This window comes from Hemiscyllium ocellatum, chromosome 1 (genome assembly GCF_020745735.1).
Source record: "Hemiscyllium ocellatum isolate sHemOce1 chromosome 1, sHemOce1.pat.X.cur, whole genome shotgun sequence".
Taxonomy (NCBI): domain Eukaryota; kingdom Metazoa; phylum Chordata; class Chondrichthyes; order Orectolobiformes; family Hemiscylliidae; genus Hemiscyllium; species Hemiscyllium ocellatum.
Genome location: NC_083401.1, coordinates 69,332,606 through 69,354,108, shown reverse-complemented (window position 1 = coordinate 69,354,108; position 21,503 = coordinate 69,332,606). Strand labels below are relative to the sequence as shown.

The 21,503-nt window shown below is 37.8% G+C and overlaps 1 protein-coding gene across 3 annotated transcripts in view; it reads right to left on the bottom strand.

Annotated features, from left to right (window-relative positions):
- Positions 1 to 21,503, bottom strand: part of LOC132809026 (protein unc-13 homolog B-like) — a 577,546-nt gene that overhangs the window by 14,018 nt on the left and 542,025 nt on the right. For 2 of the 3 annotated variants that reach the window (XM_060822442.1, XM_060822523.1), the window contains 3 exons: positions 12,893 to 12,949; positions 11,923 to 12,003; positions 7,188 to 7,335 (listed from right to left, as the gene is read on the bottom strand). In XM_060822442.1, the coding sequence (XP_060678425.1) occupies positions 7,188 to 7,335; positions 11,923 to 12,003; positions 12,893 to 12,949 (286 nt within the window). The remainder of the gene's footprint in view (positions 1 to 7,187; positions 7,336 to 11,922; positions 12,004 to 12,892; positions 12,950 to 21,503) is intronic. The other variant, XM_060822515.1, reaches the window with a different exon arrangement.

The window sequence follows — 21,503 nt, the reverse complement described above, 5'->3', positions numbered from 1 at the left end:
TTTTCCTTTGAAAGCAGAGTTAAATATTTCCTTGAAGAATGCTAAAGGTTGAGGAAATGTCCGATTTTTTTTCCTCCCACCCAGTCCAGGGATGCTGAGACCATTCTGTACATCACTAACTCCCATCTTGCAGATTAACTAACTTGACAGACAAGCGATTGAATTACATCATTCAGCATTTTTGAGGGGCATTTAAAATAATTCAATATAATTCATGAATTTGAAACAAAGAAAGATAAATATGTAGGCTATTGATGATTCTAAAATCAAATCAAGAAGCAGAAATGACCAAGCTTCTCTTGGTGTTGCACAGTGAATGAGTTATGATTTTAAAATCTCAATGCTCTATAATATGTTTACTGGACAAAATGTTGAGTATCGTTCAAAAAATCTTTCGTATAAAGTCAAATTCCAGAACAGCATCTACTAGTCAGTTATTTCTAGTAGAATCCAATTTTATACAGATCATTTTAACCTGTAAACCTAGATTTAAAATTAGAATGATCTTAACAAGCAGATGAGCTACATGCAACAAATTTATAAAAGCATATTAAGTCAAGATTGTATTCATGATATTCAATGGAAATAGGCAGTGTTCAATCAAAAATGCAGATACCTGGTTTCTCGTGAGTTACTGGTTGAATAGGGTTTTGTATTTCTCTTTAATTTGCTTATATCTCTTTACTTCTTTGATCAGATTTTTATTCATCTCCTCTTTGATAATCTTTTTGTGTGGTTTGGTGTTATTTTGCTTTATAAAGTTTGTTTTATCCTGTGACTAGATTGTATAAATTATGTTAAGTTATGCATAAATGCTGAAACTAGGCAACTATTTAGCAAAGGCAGAGTAGTTTTAAGGGGATTTTAAGCCAAAATGGACTGGGAGAGACAGACAAGCATCTGCCAGAAAGGTTGTGAATTTTTAGACTGCGTCAAGATAGTTTTCTTTGGCAATATGTCTTGGATGCGACAAGGGAGCAAGTAACATTGGATCTAGTAATCATAATATGATCGCGTTTCATGTAGGGTCTATAAGAGATAAGCAAAGATTGGAAAGTAGAATTTTGGATTGAATAAGGCAGATTTTAATAGCATGAAGCAGAGACTTGCAACAGTAAACTGGGAAGTTCTGCTAATATGTAGAACAACTGTGGAACGGTGGAGGATGAACAAAGAAATATTTAATGCTATTCAGAAGCAGCACTCATGAGAAGGAGAAGCTTAACTTCACAAATAAAACAGCCATGGACATTTAAGGAGATAAAGAGCCAACATAAAATTAAAAGAAAGAGCTTATAAAGATACAAAGAACAGTACAGATCCCACAGAATGCGACAAATATAAAGACCAACAAAGGACAACACAGCAGTTTACAAGAATGGCTAAACGGATTATGAAAGGAAACTTGAAAGGATCAAAGACAATAGGAAGAGATTTTATTCTTGTATAAAGTGAAAATGCTTAGTTAAGAATATAATTGTCAAGATGAGTGTGTTGCTGGAAAATCACATCAGGTCAGGCAGCATCCGTCGAGCAGGAAAATTGATGTTTCAGGCAAAAGCCCTTCATCAGGAGGGGCTTTTGCCCGCAAAGTTAAATTTCCTGCTCCTCAGATGCTGCCTGACCTGCTGTGATTTCCAGCAACACTCTCACCTTGACTCTGATCTCTAGCATCGGCAATACTCACTTTCACCTAAGAATATAATTGGTCCACTGAATCAGAGTGTTAATTACCATAGGGAAATGGCAGGCACACTAAACAATTATTTTGCTTCAGTATTCACAGCAGAAAAGGAGGATAGCCTGCCATAAGTCCCAAAGAAATTAACAGAGAATCAGGGATAAGGTCTAAATAAAATTGGCTAAAGTAAATCATCAATAATGGGGACCTGAAGCATGACAAATTCCAGGGCCTGATGATTTCCATCCATGTAAACTTCAGTTAATCAGAGAGTGTCAATTCATGAAAGGTAGGTCATGCCCGATAAACTTCAGTGTTTTTTGAAGAGGTCACAAAGATGATGGACAGAGATAAGTGGAGGAATATTGTTTATATTGACTTCAAGAAGGCTTTTGATAAAGTCCCACACAAAAGACTGTAGGCTATGATTACTTACAGTGCGAGACAGACCCTTAGGCCCAACAAGTCCACACTGACCCTCCGAAGAGCAACCCACCCAGACCCATTCCCCTACATTTACCCCTTCACCTAACACTACATTGGCATGGCCAATTCACCTAACCTGCACATTTTTGGATTGTGGGAGCACCTGGAGGAAACCCACACAGACACGGAGAGAATGTGCAAACTCCTGCCTGAGGCGGGAATTGAACCCAGGTCTCTGGCGCTGTGAGGCAGCAGTGCTAACCACTGTGCCGCCCACTTCGGACATTTTATTATGCTAAATATAAGTAAATTAAAAATTCCTTTTTTTAAAAAAAAAGCAATATGAAACTATTAAGAACATGAAAATAAACTGCATTAGATATTAGGGGTGTCTAATATTACCAACTAACGAGTTACCAAGTTATTATTTTCTGATAATATGATCTTGTGTTGCAATAATTATACTGCATTTTAAAGAAATTAAGTAGATAAATTATTCTGCCAGAAAGAACATCTTCAATTATCTGCATACAAAATGGAGTTTGAATCCACTTAGCACAGTAACCATTGTAAGTGAAATATTCTTTATTGTGTTATGAAATTTTTAATATCCACCTGAACCACAATAATATGCAGTGTGGTTTAATATTTTAACTGAAAGATGCATTATACCACAATCCAATATGTACATTACAGATATGTGTGATGAAGACAAAACCAATAAACGAGCTGCAATATCTTGAGGGAAAACACAGGATAGGTTCACATCAAATATAGTGTAATACTCCATCACCAGTTGTTTTTATGGAAACTCAACCTTTGGAACAATAAATCAGGTGGCCTTATGTCAACATTTTACAGGTCCATTGGGTGTACGATAACTGAAAAATATTATACTTAGGCTCAGTGAGTTTTATTTATTGCATATAACATAAACAAGTTAAAGTTATACATGGTAGAAAAGATTGGAGAAATTCAATAGAATTACCTTAAATGAAAGTGATAATTAATTTCAGTGCATCAATTACATGGTATTATAAAAATGAATTAAAAACAAAACAGAAACAATTAATTTTGTTACAGATATTGCTTTTCTGTGAATATAAAGAGTTACTTGCTAATCATTAACTAATCATTGCTGCCAGAGACACGTTCAGGCCAGCAATATGACTAGGACTAAAAGCAGAACATGGATTCAGAGATCAAAAAGTCTCACATTCAGAATTTCAAGTATTCTGTATATATTTATTTGAAATTTAGTTTTAATTTTAATGTTTTGTGGTTATATAGGTTTTATGAACTCCCAAACATATTTTCACTTTAAGACCTTGTTCTCTTATAGCGCTGGTACAGCACAAATGTTTGAAATATATTTTATGTTAACATTTCATAGTTCTGTGAAAAATGTAACTAGGAGGCTTTTGGCATAAAATATCTATTGATTACAAAGCGATAAATTAGTTGGTATCATTCTGGTAATATGGAACAGATAACCTGGGGCATGAAGTCATTTCAGACTGCATAATCTAACGAGTTTTGCCAATGTGTATTTTCTGCTGATAAAACCTAACCTCATTCATACACCACCCTTTGGCAATAAGAGCAGTTAATTAGCTTATGACATTGCAATTTTAGTTTGTTTTAACAAACCAGAAAATATATTAATGGAAAGTGTTCCAAACTGCCTCACTTTTAAAAAACAGTAAAGCTAAAATCAGATCATATTTGCACTCATATATTGTTTGCATTTTATCTCAAACATTTCTTTAACTCCTTGCGCTACTCAATTTCTATTTTTTGCATTACATAAAATTATATTATTTGCGATTGTGTACATGTTCAATACAAGTAATAGCTTTATTCTGAATCCAGGCAGCTTTTGCAGGTTATACAAAAGCTCACGATTAAGAAGCTATTTTTCTATGGTATAATCAACAGAATCATCAGCAAGGACAGACTCTATATCAAGAAAGCGCAGCTCTCTGAAGCATTCCATGGACAATTGGAACTTTGGTTTTAAACAAGCCTTTATTTCGCTAATGTTGTCATGGCTGGGCAACATTAGGTGCAGACATACCCTTGTCAGGAAGAGCGTCCTCATTAGCGGTAACCCTAATACCCTTTCCACCATGTACTGATTCATGTTATGAAAGCAGGATAAAAGGGAAAAAAAACATGTAGTGAGTTTATGATTACACCATCAAATCCTGTAGCAGTGGTAGGTGAGAAAACTATGGAAATGAAGCAAAGCCAAACTTCCTTTTCCTCACCTGCAGGCATAGTGAAAGAAGCTCAATGTTTGTAGAGATGAACACTCAATGCTAAATTCAAAGAACAATACAAAATGAAGAAGTAGCCTCTCTGTAGCATTTTTTCCCCAAACATACATAGCAATAGGCTATAATCAGAAATCTCACCCCAGGTGGAATGCAGATACTTATAGCTCCAAAATTAAACCATTAAAAAAGTCAAGCTTGTGGTCTTTCTCATGTCACCAGGGTAATAAAAATGCTACTGAAAAGAACATGAGTTTGTAAATGTAATAACGCCCTCCACAGGTCACTTCAAACATCAGGCAAATAAAAATTTTGGAACCAGTTTAATATCATGAGTTGATATAAAAAGCCATAAACCGTCCAGGAGCTGACTTCACCAGATCTCTGCCTTACTTGGGAGCTGATGTCTGATTTTTATGAAGTGTGCCACAAACAAGGACAAAATGTTTGAAGGAGGTCTGTCGACAGCACAATCCTGATTATGGGAAAGCAGCAGGCTGGAAAATTGTGTCAGATGAGGTTTACTCAGCTTGGTAAAATGTGTGTTGGCCTGAATTTTTGAACAGGCCCATAATTTGTTTCTTTGCATACCCCTTACAGCATCCCTACTCACTATCTCCTCAGAATGATTCACTGCCTCCAATGACTTGTGGCACCATAGGCACATACATGTACGAGTAAGAAAGGAAATAATAGTTGTAGCTTCACTGTTCATTGTACAGCTAATTCTTATAGATAGTAATTTCTAGTTTATTTACTGATCATGGTTCCATTATTGGTTGCCATTGGATGAGTAGATTTTGTAAAGGACTATCTTTTGTACATCATTGAGTCTAACATTGATCACACATAATCAGCCGGCATTTTTTTTTAAGCTTAGATTACTTACAGTGTGGAAACAGACCCTTCGGCCCAACAAGTCCACACCGACCCTCTGAAGAGCAACCCACCCAGACCCATTCCCCTACATTTACCCCTACACCTAACACTACGGGCAATTTAACGTGGCCAATTCATCTAACCTGCACATTTTTGGACTGTAGAAGGAAACCGGAGCACCCGGAGGAAACCCATGCAGACACAGGGAGAATGTGCAAACTCCACACAGACAGTCGCCTGAGGCGGGAATTGAACCTGGGTCTCTGGCGCTGTGAGGCAACAATGATAACCACTGTGCCACCGTGCCGTCCATTTCATGAGAAATGCTGATTAATCAATGAAATAGCTTATAAATAGAATTTTTAAGAGGGTTCACTCTTTTAAACATTGCAGTCACCTAAAACAAATCAATTAAGGGTATCAAACCTCTGGCCATGTGGTTCTAATCAAGTTATTCATATCCAGCTGTTTTGAGACTGTTAACTGTTCATAATGGACCAATCATGAAGCAACATACAGCACCAGATCTTCTAAGCACACTGGATTTTGGCCTTCTATTTCCCTCAAACAAAGACACCAGAGTTGAGGGGATGCAGCTGAGGAGCAGTTCCTTGGCTATGGAAAAGTAGTGGGCTGGGACACTTCAGTTGAACCAATTCACTGCCACATTCTCAAGGGCCACTTGGGATGGGCAATAAACATTGACTCAGCCAGTGACTCCCACTTCCCATGAATGAATAAAATAAAATCCAATGATCGAAGTGAGGAAGCTTGAAGTTGATTAGATTAGATTACTTACAGTGTGGAAACAGGCCCTTCGGCCCAACAAGTCCACACCGACCCGCAACCCACCCATACCCCTACATTTACCCCTGTCCCTAACACTATGGGCAATTTAGCATGGCCAATTCACCTGACCCGCACATCTTTGGACTGTGGGAGGAAACCGGAGCACCCGGAGGAAACCCACGCAGACACGGGGAGAATGTGCAAACTCCACACAGTCAGTTGCCTGAGGTGGGAATTGAACCCAGGTCTCTGGCGCTGTGAGGCAGCAGTGCTAACCACTGTGCCACCGTGCCGCCCTTAAGTTCTCCATAGCTTGTCTTTCGGTCCTCTTAGAAAGCAGGCCAAGGGACACACTCTGTTTTATTCTTGAGGAGATGGTGCTGGTGAGTCAGCCTGTCACCATCGTCCCTTTTCTGTGATACACCACTTTTTGTCAGGTTACAGTCAAGAAATTGTTCCAAACAACACAGCTATATGTACAAAATAAAAATGACTCTTAAGTTCCTGGGAAACTTAACTACCTAAATATACAATTGTTTGTACTTTGTAAATTCAAGTTACTCATCTCCACTCATTCCTTCTTATGGAAAGACAGGCTACTAATTTCTCTTTAATTTTCATGTGCTATTTCTGTCATTCCGTTCAGTTAACAGAAACCTGACTGAGGTTATTGCAGCTGGTATTATCATTATCTTCCTTTTAGCTGGTACTCCATCTAGTGGGCCACCTGATAACTAACAAACTTCCCTCCAACAGATTCAGGTCTAATTTTCAAATCTATTTTGATTCAATTATCAGAAAACTGAAACCTCAAATTGATCATAATCTTTTGAATGGGCCAGTCCACATTTGACAGAAAAATAAAACAAAAATAAAACTTAAAATAAATATTCTCAATTTTCAGTAGTTCAATAGCATCATAATACAGCTTTCCAGAAAGTCAGTATCACTTTTTTGGGGAAGAAAACTAAGTGGTGTGCACACAAAAATATGTATGTTTGACAATGTTTGAATAGAGGGAACCTTGACAAAGAAAGAGTGTCAGGTTTGCCCATTACTCTAAACAGGAATACATAGTAACTATAGAATAACTACATTCTCCCTGTGTGCCAAGAAGTGTTCTTTCATGAACTTACCCTGAGCAGTCTGAGACTGGACGAATGTTTTGATGAGGGTATCTGTGGTTTGAGTGTAGAGTGAGAGTGCATATCGCAAGGACTGAAGGTCTGGACTCTTCTCCAGGAAAGTTTTTTTCAGACCATTTCCACCAGCATGGAAGTATTGCTGTAATGTTAAAGTTTGAACATAAACAATCTGACCTCGTGAATCACTAACATCTGTACCCACAATTTAGTCTTCAGCTGTCATTTCATATAACTTTCTAACAATACTAGCAGGGAAGTGATCACCAAACCTTAGCAAGTAGAAAGGTCTTTCCCATGTAAACACAAAACATAATGGCGTAACTTAAACTGAACATTTTGCCCCCTTGAGAAACTGTCATTCATTTATCATATTTGTAAATTAGTTCCATAAAATGATAATTTCCCCTTTTAAGTGTATCTACAAGTAAAACCTTTCCTGTATTAACTGCCCTTCAAACAGGCAATCAAACCCCAAAAACTGCTTTCTATATTTTGATCCAGAATGAGATTTCATTTTAACATTCTGATTTACATACCGTTGGTTTGCCAGCACAAGGAAAGCTATCTTAAACACACTAAAAGCAAAACAAAGTAAAAACAGAATACGCTTTTGCTTGATCTTAGTGAGTCGACAGAAAATGATCAATTGCATTTTAACCATAGAGGAGAACACACTCTTAATTGAAGCAATTGTATTAAAATACTTATTTCAGCTGCAGTATTACCAACTTAAAAGTGCTATGATTAATTAACAGGAATGTAATTCAATTTATTTGTGTGCATTAGAGTCATAGAGATGTACAGCACGGAAATAGACCCTTTGGTCCAACTTGTCCATGCCAACCAGATATCCCAACCTAATCTAGTCCCACTTGCCAGCACTCAGCCCATATCCTCCCAAATCCTTCCTATTCATATATAACTTAATTGAACAGTAAGTTTGCAGATGACACCAAAATTGGAAGTATAGTGGACAACAAAGAAGGTTACCTCAGATTACAATGGAATCTTGATCAGATGGGCCATTGGGCTGAGGAGTGGCAGATGGAGTTTAATTTAGATCAATGCGAGGTGCTGCATTTTGGGAAAACAAATCTGAGTGGGATTTATACACTTAATGGTAAGGTCCTAGGGAGTGTTGCTAAATAGAGGGACCTTGGAGTGCAGGTTCATAGCTCCTTGAAAGTAGAGTCACAAGTGATAGGATAGTGAAGATGATGTTTGGTATGCTTTCATTTATTGGTCAAAGTATTGAGTACAGGAGTTAGGAAATCATCTTGCAGCTGTGCAGGATGTTGATTAGGCCATTTTTGGAATATTGCATGCAATTCTGGTCTCCTTCCTGTCAGAAAGATGTTGTGAAACTTGAAAGTGTTCAGAAAAGATTTACAAGGATGTTGCCAGGCTTGGAGATTTGAGCTAAGAGGTTGAGTGGGCCGGAGCTGTTTTCTCTGGAGTGCCGGAGGCTGAGGGGTGACCTTATAGAGGTTTATAAAATTATGAGGGGCATGGATAGGATAAATAGACAAAGTTTTTTCCCTGGGGCGGGGGAGCCCAGAACTAGAGGGCAAAGGTTAGGCTGAGAGGGGAAAGATATAAGAGAGACCTAAGAGGCAACCTTTTCACACAGGGTGGAACATGTGTAGAATGAGCTACCAGAGGAAGTGGTGGAGGCTAGTACAATTGCAACATTCAAAAGGCATTTGGATGAATATATGAATAGGAAGGATTTGGGAGGATATGGGCCTGAGTGTTGGCAAGTGGGACTAGATTAGGTTGGGATATCTGGTTGGCATGGACAAGTTGGACCAAAGGGTCTATTTCCGTGCTGTACATCTCTATGACTCTAATGCACACAAATAAATTGAATCACATTCCTGTTAATTAATCATAGCACTTTTAAGTTGGTAATACTGCAGCTGAAATAAGTATTGTAATACAATTGCTTCAATTAAGAGTGTGTTCTCCTCTATGGTTATTTAAAACTGGTTAAAATGCAATTGATCATTTTCTGTCGACTCACTAAGATCAAGCAAAAGCGTATTCTGTTTTTACTTTGTTTTGCATTTACTGTGTTTAAGATAGCTTTCCTTGTGCTGGCAAACAAGCTGCAAGAGCAAATGATTCTTGTTAACTAGGTTGGAACGCTCATCCTAGCATTAATGGCCTGATTTACTCAGTCTCTTGACTGGATTATTACAACTACAGTGATGACAATTTTTGCTTAAAAAGGTTGGAGACAAATGTGTGAACTTTCCAAATTGTTAAAGAGTGGTACTCTAGTTTATTAGCAATATTTCAGAGTCCAATCCTCTTCTGCCTTTCGAGCTTAAAAATAAACAATTTTTAAAAAAAAGATACTTTAGATTTAAATCAATGCAGTCACAGAGAATCCAATAAAAGCTTTTCGATATTTAGGGTGGGAATTTTAATATATAATATTAGTTTTTTTTTGTAAATTGAAACTAGTTGCAAACATTTCCAATAATCCTAACTGGAATTACATTTTACATTCACAAAACAAAAGTTATTCACCACCTATCACATCAATCCCTGGTTCAAAAGCCATGGCAGCCCAAAGGCAATGATTGTGGAGACAAATAATTGATTTCAATATCTTAACTGAACAGGTGTTTTTTTTTAAAGAAGTTTCAATATCATTAAACCAAACCATAGAACCAATTTCTTATGAGGGTCAGACCAAAGCTTGAATGTAGACTTTTGTCTTTTAGATGTTAATTGAATTAAGAGTATTTCAAAAGATTTCTGTATTTATGGCAGAACTCTTAGGAAAATGGACATAGAGAGATCTGAATGCACAGGTCCACAGATCCCTGAAGGTGGATAAGGTGATCAAGAAAGCATATAGCACATTTTTGTTCATTGAGCGCAGCATCAAAGATAAATGTTGGCAATGTTGCAATTGTATAAAACTTTAGTTAGGCCACACTTGGGGACAATCAAATCATATTGTGCGTAGTTCTGGTCACCACACTACCAGAAACACATGGATGCTTTGAACAGGTTGCAGAAAATGTTTACCAGAATGTTGTCTGGTCTGGAGGTTTTTAGTTATCAGGAGAGGTTGGATAAACTCAGATTGTTTTTACTGGAAAGATGGAGGCTAAGGGGTGACCTGTTAGAAGTCGACAAAATTATGAAGCATTGGTAGGGTGCATAGTAAGAGGCTTTTTCCCAGGGTGGAAAGGTCAACTGCGAGAGGACACAAATTCAAGATGAGAGGGGGAAAGTTTAGCAGAGAACAGCTAGGCAAACCTTTCACACAGAGAGTGGTGAGTGCATGGAACACACTGCTTGTGGAGGTGGTGGAAGCAGGAATGTTAGCAACATGTAAAGTGTATCTTGACAGACACATGAACAGGATGCCAACAGAGGGATAGAAAGCACGCATGGGCAATAAATAGCGGTCTAAATAAAGATTTGGAATCAGCGCAGGCCTGGTGGGCCTGCATTGTATTAAAATTTCAAAATAAATGAGGCTAGAAATTACTGAGGCAATAGCATCAGTCAAGTGCTTTCGCATGACAACCCCCTGTTATTTTACTGAACTAATAAGCATGTAAAAGAGAGAATAAACACCTCTGCTGAAACAGCTGTCAGAGGACTGTCACTGAAACACGTTAAATAGCGATTTACTATTATCATCAAGAGAAATTTCAAAACTACATAATTTAATTTCTTGCCTGTCAAAGTTTCATACATTGAATAAAATAAAGGCAGAAAAATGATTAAAAAGGAAAATATACATGAAATGTCATTTCACAAATCCAGAAACTTGAAACCTATTCAAAATAAAAGTAATATTCACAAGTAAACAAAATTGAAAATAACATTCAAGTTTATAGAAAATGTACAGCTCACTCAAAGGCAAAAACTTGTGTCAGTGTAGAAACATTTAACTGCCAATTCTGCAGTACTACTGACATACTCAAATAAAAATAGTGAAAAAACCTCATACAGGGGAACAACCAATTAATCTTGAAGTACCAGCCTTAGCCAGTGCTGAAGAAAACAAACAAAAGCAGAATATTGCAGAATCTGAAACATATACAGAAAATGCTGGAAAAACCCAGCAGGTTTGGTAACATCCAAGGAGAGAGAAAAACTAAGTTAACAGAGTTCAACTTCAAGCAACAGTTGGAGAATTATAGAATCACACAATACGGAGGCCCTTTGGCTTATTGAAGCTGCACCAATAGAAAAATTACATTAAATCTACACTTGCCTCACTTTCCAGCTCTTGGTCCAGAACTTGAATGTAATGACATTTCAAGTGCTTATCCACATACTTTTTTAAAAAGATGGTGAGGTAGAACAAGGTGGTCATATGTTGAAATACAAACCGCTTTAAAAAGCTGGCAACTGACACTTACATGCTATCAGAGGAATACCCACAGACGTGAAAAAAGTTGTTCTGATGATGAAGAGACACCAGACTCAAAATGTTAACTCTGCTTTCTCCCCACCTTACTGGTTTCTTCAAGAATTTCTGTTTCTTTTCAGATATCTAGCATCCATAGCTCTATGCTTTAGTTTTGTGAAACAAATGTAGCTTTGAAGGAAAAGAACAATGTTACATATTCAAATTCCTGGAATTCTCAATATTTGCCTTCAGATTTAATTCTGACATAAGATCAGAATGATCCACAATTTTCTAATCTCAGTTAGATGGAATAATTTTAAAATAAAGCTGCATTCCTCTCACCTTAATTGTATCAAGTGCTAAATCCATAATAGCACATTGTTTTGGTGTAAGGCTTTTGGCTTCTTCCCGAACCATATGATCCTGGAAAAATCAAATCTTGCATGGTTAGATATTTCATAGAGATGAGAATATTGCTCACTTGTACATATTTATGAAGTTTCTTTTGGCCTGACAAAGGGAATAACATATTCAAATGAACTTATTTTGTGTCTACCAGTAAATAATTTGTTAGCAGTCCAATGACATCCTCAGTTTTGTGTGGAGAATCTCCTAATGGGTTTACAGCTGATCATAAAAGTCAAACGTTTGCATTAGCAAGACCTTCTTTGTCCTTAATCTTAGTCAAAGAACACAATAAACATTTCTTGCTTAAAAGAAGATCAAAACTATAAATGATGATATCTATTATGGAAATGTGTCAGAGAACTTGCATGACATCTCATATTTGTTTCGGAACAGGCAATGCTATTAAAATATTAGCTATAAGAGCTTAACCACAAAGTAATATTTAATATTTGTGGATGGATATTAAACCATCTAGTTTATTCCCTTCCCTCAGTCTTATTAAACAGAATTTTTACTTGAACTTCATTTCAGAGAAATTGTGTATTGTGATAAGTACAGAATGCACTTGAAAATGCACATTTTTGCTTTATATGGAGCATTCTGAGTTCAAGTTTACGTGACAGAAAACAATGGTTTTGATTTCTCATTTTTCATTGCTACAATTATAGCTGGCAATAGCATACAATGCACACTGCAAAATCACATTTTTTAAAAAATAAAAAACTAATTTCAAATAGCATTCTTGCATTTCATGAGAGCACCATAATAATTTATAGATTTGAATTTCTGACAGACAAGAATATATTTTAAAAACACACCAAGCTTTCTTTCCTTTAAATACAGGTCAAGCACTTCTCTATACAGCACACAGATTTATTGCTCATGCAATAAAATACACTGATACCTTCAGTTTTGATAACTGCCCCAGTTCTTTAGCAGCAGTGAAAATCAGCTGTGTTCCCTGCGATTGCATGTATTAGAAGGAAGAAAAACCAATCAAAAGTTGAATTTTTTACAAAATCTTTAAAAAGCAATTTTATTAAATGGACTGCAAGTGCGTTACATATATACATATCCATATTTGAGTTTGGATTTCCTGGTCAGCAGCACACCAGCACTTGCCATTAAAGAATGTTTCTCACAAAGACCTAGCAATGTTTTTGCCTATGCTAAGCTTTATATTGGTCAAAGATATGCTCAGATATTCAGTGTCGTTACCAACGGGATTAAGCACATTGAAGAAGCCACACAGACAGCAAACTACGAAACTGAATCCAGTGAATACTGTTCACATTTTACATATTTTGTGGAGAAAAAACAAGTTGGGATTTATGAAGCAAATTTTTAAAACACTTATTAACACCTGCGCATATTTTGTAATATTGAAATTTGACATTCTGTAAACATAAAATTTGTATTTCAAGACTACAGAAGCTGTTCATATGACTTACCATGCCTTTAAAATCATGTCAGACCTCATTATACAAGGTGTAACATTTTCAGTTATTTTCGTGATATTACACTGTGAAGATGACATCTATGTTCAGTGATTTCTGAGATTGTTATCTGCAGAGACTTCAACAACATAACTTGTCAAGTAACAGGGAATTACTGTCAGCAATTTGTGGACATGTGAGCTTAATTGTGCATCTGCAGGCATCAGATGTTACTGTCAGTTTCACACATACATTGCTGACACTAATAGCTTTGCCATCAAAACTTACACATTATACAGGCTTAAATATTGTACCCATAATTAAGGTATGGAATTTTAAACCAGAAAGCATTGAATTATTTCAATATTGTTATAGCATGAATTAAGTCATTACTATTCAAATATAGCAATCTCCAGTGCCTATTAGAATATTTTACTTATGAATTAATCTGCTACATAATATTTGAGATAATAATTTATCCATCAGGAGCCCAATATGTTCCCAGGGTTAAAAGAAACTACCATGACTGAACTGGAGATTTGCACGGCTCATATCCATTTATATACTGTAATTAAATGTAGTGTAACTATTATAGCCTCAGAACTCTCCACAGACTGAAAAATATTTGATTTAAAAAAACCTCCACCTGGTCACTCCAAATAAACATACATATCCCATTAATTAAATGGAAATCATTCTGAACGCTGGCTTGCAAAGTACCAATTGATTCACAATGATCACCAGGAGTAAAGGCTCTTGTGGTGTGGCGGTAATGTCTCTACATTAGAGCCAGGAAACATGCCAAATTCCACCTGCATTGCGCATAACACATCTGGACAAGCCAATTAAAAATATCTCGATGACAGGAGAAATGACCCTCTTATCCACTCTGTCTAGTAGTTAGCCAATCTTCTAACTATGTTCTCATTTTATTAAATAGCCTACAGCATAGTACCTTATCGGATGCCTTCTGAAAATCCAAATATATAACATTCATGGCTTTCCCTTTATCTATTCTGTTTGTTATCGCCTCAAAAGAATTCCAATACATTTGTCATGCATGAATTCCCCCTTGTGAGGTCATGTTGCCTCTGACTGATCATATTTTGCATTTCTAAATAACCTACTATTACATCCTTTTAAATAGTGATATTTCGCAAATTACAGATCTCAAGTGAATTAGCCTGTAATGACCTGATTTTTTTTGTTACCTTATTTTTCTAAGTAAATGTGTCACATTGGTAGTTTTAATATCTTCTGGGAATTATTCCAGAATCTAACGATTCTTGATAGATTAGCAGCATCTCAGTAGATACTTCTTTTAACATCCTAGCATGCATCCCATCACGTCCAAGGAACTAATTCATCTTTAGCTTAAGTAGTTTCCCTAAATTTTTCTAGCTGAGCTTATATTGCCTCCAATACACACACACAACCATCTTCCTTTGTGCAAGCTAAGTCTCCAACAACTGGAGAATTTGCATCCCGATTCCCACTCAAAACATGGAGGGGCCCTCCGCCAGGTTAGTTCTCAAAGAAATGCAGGGAACTGACCAGCCTCTAGCCCATGGAATTGAAGGGATTGACATCAGAGCATTCATGGAACTTGGGGAGGCAGTTGACAAAATGCAGAAAAGGTGTATGAGAATAATTCTGTGGTGAAGAGATTTCCAATATGAGGATAGATTTGAGAAGCTGGGCAGTTCTCCTTAGAGGTGGAGCAAAGATTTGACTGAAGCATTCAAAATTGAAAAGAATATAATGAGAAGAAGAAACCCCATTGGTTAAAGGGTTGAGAACCATAGATATAGCTGTAAGCTTTATCACAAAAGAACCAACATGAGGAAAGACTTATTTTATGCACTGCCTTAGTGAATGCCAGATATAGACTGAATTTTAGCTTTCAAAAGGAAACTGGATAAACAACATAAGAAAAACCATTTAAGCATTCCAAACTGGTCCCCTTCTTTCCTCAATCTCAGCCCGCCAGCACCTCCTAAACCACTCACATCAAACATGCTCCTGGTACATATAAATCCCAGCCCAGAATCCATTTCCAAGAATGCACAGTTTTTCAGCTTAAGGTAGAAATTTGTCAAAAACGATGAGTAAATTTGCTTCACTAAACGTGCAGCTATTTTATCTTCAATCACCAGAGGGAGATGTACCTCGCAACTTGGAACTCTATTTGAGTCTCTGTAAGTACATTATTCCCCCTTTTAGTTTGTATCATAATCTTATACATTATTAACTGAATATCAGAAATAATGGCTAAGTAAAATCTAAGTTTATTATTTTAGGCACCCTGCACCCACGGTGGGCAGAGATCAAGGCACATGTTTGCAACAAGGGATCCTGGAAATACTGGGATGATGAAGGTCCTGTCAAATTTAATAGTAAAATTTAATTCACACTTTTAAGAAAGTGGGGATGGGTTGTTAGAGATCTCAAAGGTTAGACGGATCCAATGAGACATAAGAAATAAGAACAGAAGTAAGTTGTTTGGTCTCTTGAGCCTGTTATGCCATTCAGTAGGATCATGGCCTATCTAACATTTCTATTTTCTTGCCCTCTCTCTATAACTCTTGATTCCCCTACTGATCAAGAATCTAGCTAGTTCAGCCTTAAATATATAGAAGGAATCTGCCACCCCTGCTCTCTCTGGCAGAGAGTTCCAAAGACTCAACCTTCTGAGAGAAGAAATTTCTCCTAATCTCAATATTAAATTGGACCCCTTAATTCTGAGACTGTCTCTTCTACTCCTAGACTCCCCGTGAGGGGATATGCCCTTTCACTATTTATCCTGTCAAGTCCTTAAGAATCTTGTATATTTCAATGAGATGACCGTTCATTCTTTCAACTTCCAATGACTTCCAAGACAACCTGTTTAACCTTTGCATATAAGACAATTTCTCCAAACTGGGAAATCGTACTAATAAATATTCTCTGAACAGCCTCCAATGAAATGATGTGGTGCTGGAAAAGCACAGGTCAGCCAGCATCCAAGCAGCAGGAAAATCGACATTTGCCCTAAACATCGATTTTCCTGCTCCTCGGATGCTGCCTGACCTGCTGTGCTTTTCTAGCACCACACTCTTGACTCCAATCTCCAGCATCTGCAGTCCTCACTTTCGTCCAATGAAATTATGTATTTTCTTAAATAAGGGAACCAAAAGTGCTCCCAATACTCCAGATGTAGTGTTGCAGCACCTTGTACATTTGTAGTAAGACTTCACTACTCTTCTTCTCCAACCTCCCACCATTCCATTAGTGTCCTTGATTACTGGGTGCACCTGTGTGCTAGCTTTCTGTATATCATTCACAAGTACCCACATGTACCTTTGTATTGCAGCTTTCTGTAGTTTTTCTCCATTGCATTAATATTCTGATTTGAAGTTCTCCCTTCCAAAATTAAATATTTCACATTTTCCACATTCTTGCCCACTTACGTAACCTATCAATATCTCTTTCTAAACTGTTTACATCCCTCTCACAACCTCTTTCCATTCATTTTTGTGACATCTGCATATTTGGCTGCAGTTCTTTTGCTTCCTTCCTCCAAGTCATTCCTAGTAAACAGCTGCATTCCCAGCCTTGATCCTTGTGGAACCCCACTGGTCGAGGGTCATCGTCCTAAAAAAAAAACCCTTACCCTCACTCGCTGTTTCCTGCCCATTAGCCAATTCTCTTTCCATGCCAGTTTACCATAAGATCATAAGACATAGGAGCAGCAATTAGGCCATTCAGCCCACCACATCTGCTCTGCCATTCAATCATGGCTGATAATTCTCAACCCCATTCTCCCACTTTCTCCCCATAACCCTTGATAATATGAATCTATCTAACACCATCTTAAATATACTCAATGACCTGGCCTCCACAGCCTTCTGTGGTGGTGAATTCCACAGATTCACCACTCTCTGACTGAAGAAGTTTCTCTATATCTCTGTTCTAAGATGTCTTCCCTTTAAGGCTACGCGCCCTTGGGTCCTAGTCTCTCCTACCAATGTAAACATGTTCCCAACATCTACTCTGTCCAGGCCATTCAGCATTCTGTATGTTTCAATTAGATCCCCTCTCATCCTTCTAAATTCCATTGAGTATCGACCCCGAACCCTCAAACGTTCCTTATATGTTAAGCTTTTCATTCTTGGGACATGCTCGTAAATGTCCTCTGAACATACTCCAGGGCTAGTACAATGTTCTTGAGACATGAGGCCCAAAACTATTTCAAATGTGGTCTGACCAGAGCTGTACAGAGCCTCAGAAGTACATCACTACTTTTATATTCAAGTCCTCTCAAAATAAAGCCATCATTACATTTGACTTTTTAACTACTAATTCAACCTGTAAGGTTACCTTGAGAGAATCCTGGACTAGAACTCCCAAGCCTCTTTATACTTCAGACTTCTGAATTTTCTCCCACTAAGAAAACAGTCCATGCTTCTAGCCTTCTTACCAAAGTGCATGACTTCATACTTTCCCACATTGTACTCTGTGTCACTTCTTTGCCCACTCTCCTAATTTGTCCAAATACTTCTGCAGTCTCCCTGCCTCCCTACCTATCTTTGTAGCATCTTGCAACCTTAGCCAGAATGCCCCCAGTTCCTTCATTAGATCATTAATGTATAAAGTGAAAAGTTGTGGTTCCAACACTGACCCTTGCGGAATACCACTCGTCATCGGCTGTGATCCTGAGAAAGACCCTTTTATCTCTACTCTCTATTTTCTGCTAGACAACCAATGCTAACCATTCTATCCATGCTAGCACCTTGTCTCTGACACCATGCATGGGCCCTTATCTTACTCAGCAGCCTCATGTGCGGCCTTCTTGAAGTCCGGGTGGATTGTATCCATTGGCTCTCCTTGGTCTTACCTGCTCACTACATCCTCAAAAAATTTTAGCAGATTTGTTAGGCATGATCTCTCCTTGATGAAACCACGCTGACTTTGCCTTATTTTACCATGCACTTCCAAGTATTAAGAAATCTTAACCTTCACAATGGATTCCAAAAAATACCACTTCCAACACCATGGCTCCTATCTAGTGACTTAACCTTTTGTGAGATACCTTGTTGAATGCATTGTGGGAGTCCAAATACAACATATCTATTTTTTTCTTCTATCCAGATGAGACTGCCTCAAAACTCTCTAATAAACTAGTCAGACATAATTTCCCTTTCACGAAGCCATGCTGACTCTACTTAACTAGATTATGATTTTTCAAATGTTTAGCTATTATATCCTTAATAATTGATTGCAACACTTTCCCAACAATAGATGTAAGGCTAATTGGCTGAGAGTTGTCTGTTGTTTTCTTGTTTCGAATAGGGGCGTCACATCGGCAATTTGCAAAATCTCTAGTATCTCTCCCAAATCCAAGGAGTTTTGAAAACTACAACCAATGCATGTGCTATCTTTGTAGCTACCTATTTTAGGATCCTAGGATACAAGCCATCAAGGTCAGTGGATTAATCTGCCTTTAACCCCCTTAGTTTGTCAGAAAGTACACCTAATGCTAATTCATCCTCCAGTATTCTTCATTATTAATGGGGTGTACAAAATATCTTGCAGTAAAACCTGATGCAATTTTTTTTTAAAATTCCTGCCATTTCTTTCTTCCCCATAACTGTCTCCCTAGATTCATTTTCTGAGGTGTCTATGTTCACGTTGACCTCTCTCTCTTTTGGTATACTGTATTTGAAGAAGCTCTTATGTCAGTTCTGATATCCTTTGTTAGTTTGCCCTCATAGCTTATTTTCTCTGGCTTTAGTATCTTTTTAATCCTCCTTTGCTGGTGATATGGACTAGACCAAAACCCATCAACAGAGATTAAAATGATAGTCTAGACCCTAACTTTTTTTTAAAGACAAGTGTCAGGCATTGCATTCCCAATGAAATTCAATTGCTCAAACTACCGGTGTTAAAGCAAAACATGCTTTATTCATGCACTACAGTTAAAATACAACAGAAGAAAGAAGAAATTAGAGTAATTTAAAGCTATTGGAAAACTTAACAGAATAATAGATTATTTAACTGCTAAATAGTAACTGTCTCAATATAGTATCATCCCATCAACACACTCTTGACAAAGGCAAATTCAGTATAGAGGATTATCTCACTTGCAATTCTCCAGTCCAGGAGGAAAAGCCATCAGGAGAAAATTGAGAGATGAATAGCAGCAAGACATGTACTCTAGCTTCCAAACCCAGCTTCAAGGCCCCAGCAACTGCTACTGAAAAACTAAGACTAAAAATCCTGTGACAGCTTGACCCTATCCATTCATGCAGCTTCTATTGTTTCAACATTTAAAAAAAAAGCCTCACAAGCTGTTTATTTTATTGGCTTTGGAGCAGACTACCCACTACCTCTGTCACAAGCTTTCATTAAAATAACCAAGACAAAACACACTTCTTAAAGTCTTAGTATCATCACACTGGATTTATCCCAGTGTTAGGGCTATCATAGACTCTTGCCTCCTTACAAAGTTTTTCTTTCATACTCTATTTCATCTCCATTGTTAGTTTATCCCACCCTTTGAAGCTTGCCTCCTTACACAGATGTATTTTTTTCTGAAAGTCATAATGATCTCCTTAAATAACTGCCACTGCATGCTAATCTATCCACCTAGGTGCTGTTCTTCCAGCCTGCACTGTGAGCTTTGCAGGAGCACTGCAACAAACCCAAGACAGAGATAAAGACCATCGAACATGGTGGTGTGTTGAAATGGCAGCACATCCCCATCATCCACATCCACACTCAAAGGATTATTAGCTGGCATTTCTGCTACCTCCATGATGCCATCATTAGACACATATTTCCCTCTGGGACACCTTGGTCCACTGCCTCTCCTCCTAAAATCTCCCTCCAGCACCTTTGCATGCAGAAGGGGCACAGATAAGGTGAAAAGCCAAGGTCTACTCGCCAGAGTTGGGGATTCCAAAACTGAAGGTCCTCGGTTTAAGGACGGAGGGGAAAGATTTCAAAGGGACCTGAGGGGCAACTTTTTCCACACAGAGAGTGGTGCATGTATGAAATGAGCTGCCAGAGGAAGTAGTGGAGGCTGGTACAATTACATAAGACATATAGATAGGTTCATGGAAAGAAAAGGTTTAGAGGGATATGGGTCAAACATAAGCAATCCTGGTTGCTGGGGTTGTTAAGAAGGCATATGGTGTGTTGGCTTTCATTAGCAGGGGGATTGAGTTTAAGAGCTGCAAGGTTATGCTGCAGCTCTATACAGCTTGGAATACTGTGTTCACACACTTGGGATATTGTGTTCAGTTCTGGTTGCCTCATTATAGGCAAGATGTGGAAGCTTTCGAGAGGGTGGAGATGAGATTTACTAGGATACTGCCTGAACTAGAGGGCATGTCTTATGAAGAAAGGTTGAGGGAGCTAAGGTCATTCTCATTGGAGCGAAGAAGAGTGAGAGGTGACTTGATAGAGGTGTATAAGATGTTGAGATGCATAGATAGAGTGGATAACCAAATACTTTATCCCATGGCAGAACTGTCTATCAAGAGGGGGCATAATTTTAAGGGAATTGAAGGAAGGTTTAGGAGAGATGTCAGAGGTAGATTCTTTACTCAAGAGAGTGGTGGGTGGGTGGGATGCACTGCCAGCAGTGGTAGCACAGTCAGATACATTAGGGACATTTAAACAACTCTTCATAGGCACATGGCAGATAGTACAATGAAGAGTATGTAGATTAGTTTGATCTTAGAGTAGGATAAAAGGCCGGCACAACATTGAGGGCCAAAGGGCCTGTACTATGCTGTACTGTTCTATGTTTCATAGCTCATTTTAGGAAATGTAGTCAGCATGGATGATTTGGGCCAAGGGCCTGTGTCCATGCCGTAAACCTCTCTGACTCTAGATCACTGTGGAAGAGATTGTAGCAGATAGTCTATTTGAGTGACCAGTGAAACAATTCTGTTGCTCCCAGCAAACGATCAATGCTGAAAAAAACACTTACTTATTGAATCTGGCAGTTGAGCTGCTATATTTCTTTTCAGCCATTAAATTCAAATTACAAAACCTGAGGAAAACTCATGACAGCCAGGGTCAAGGAGATAG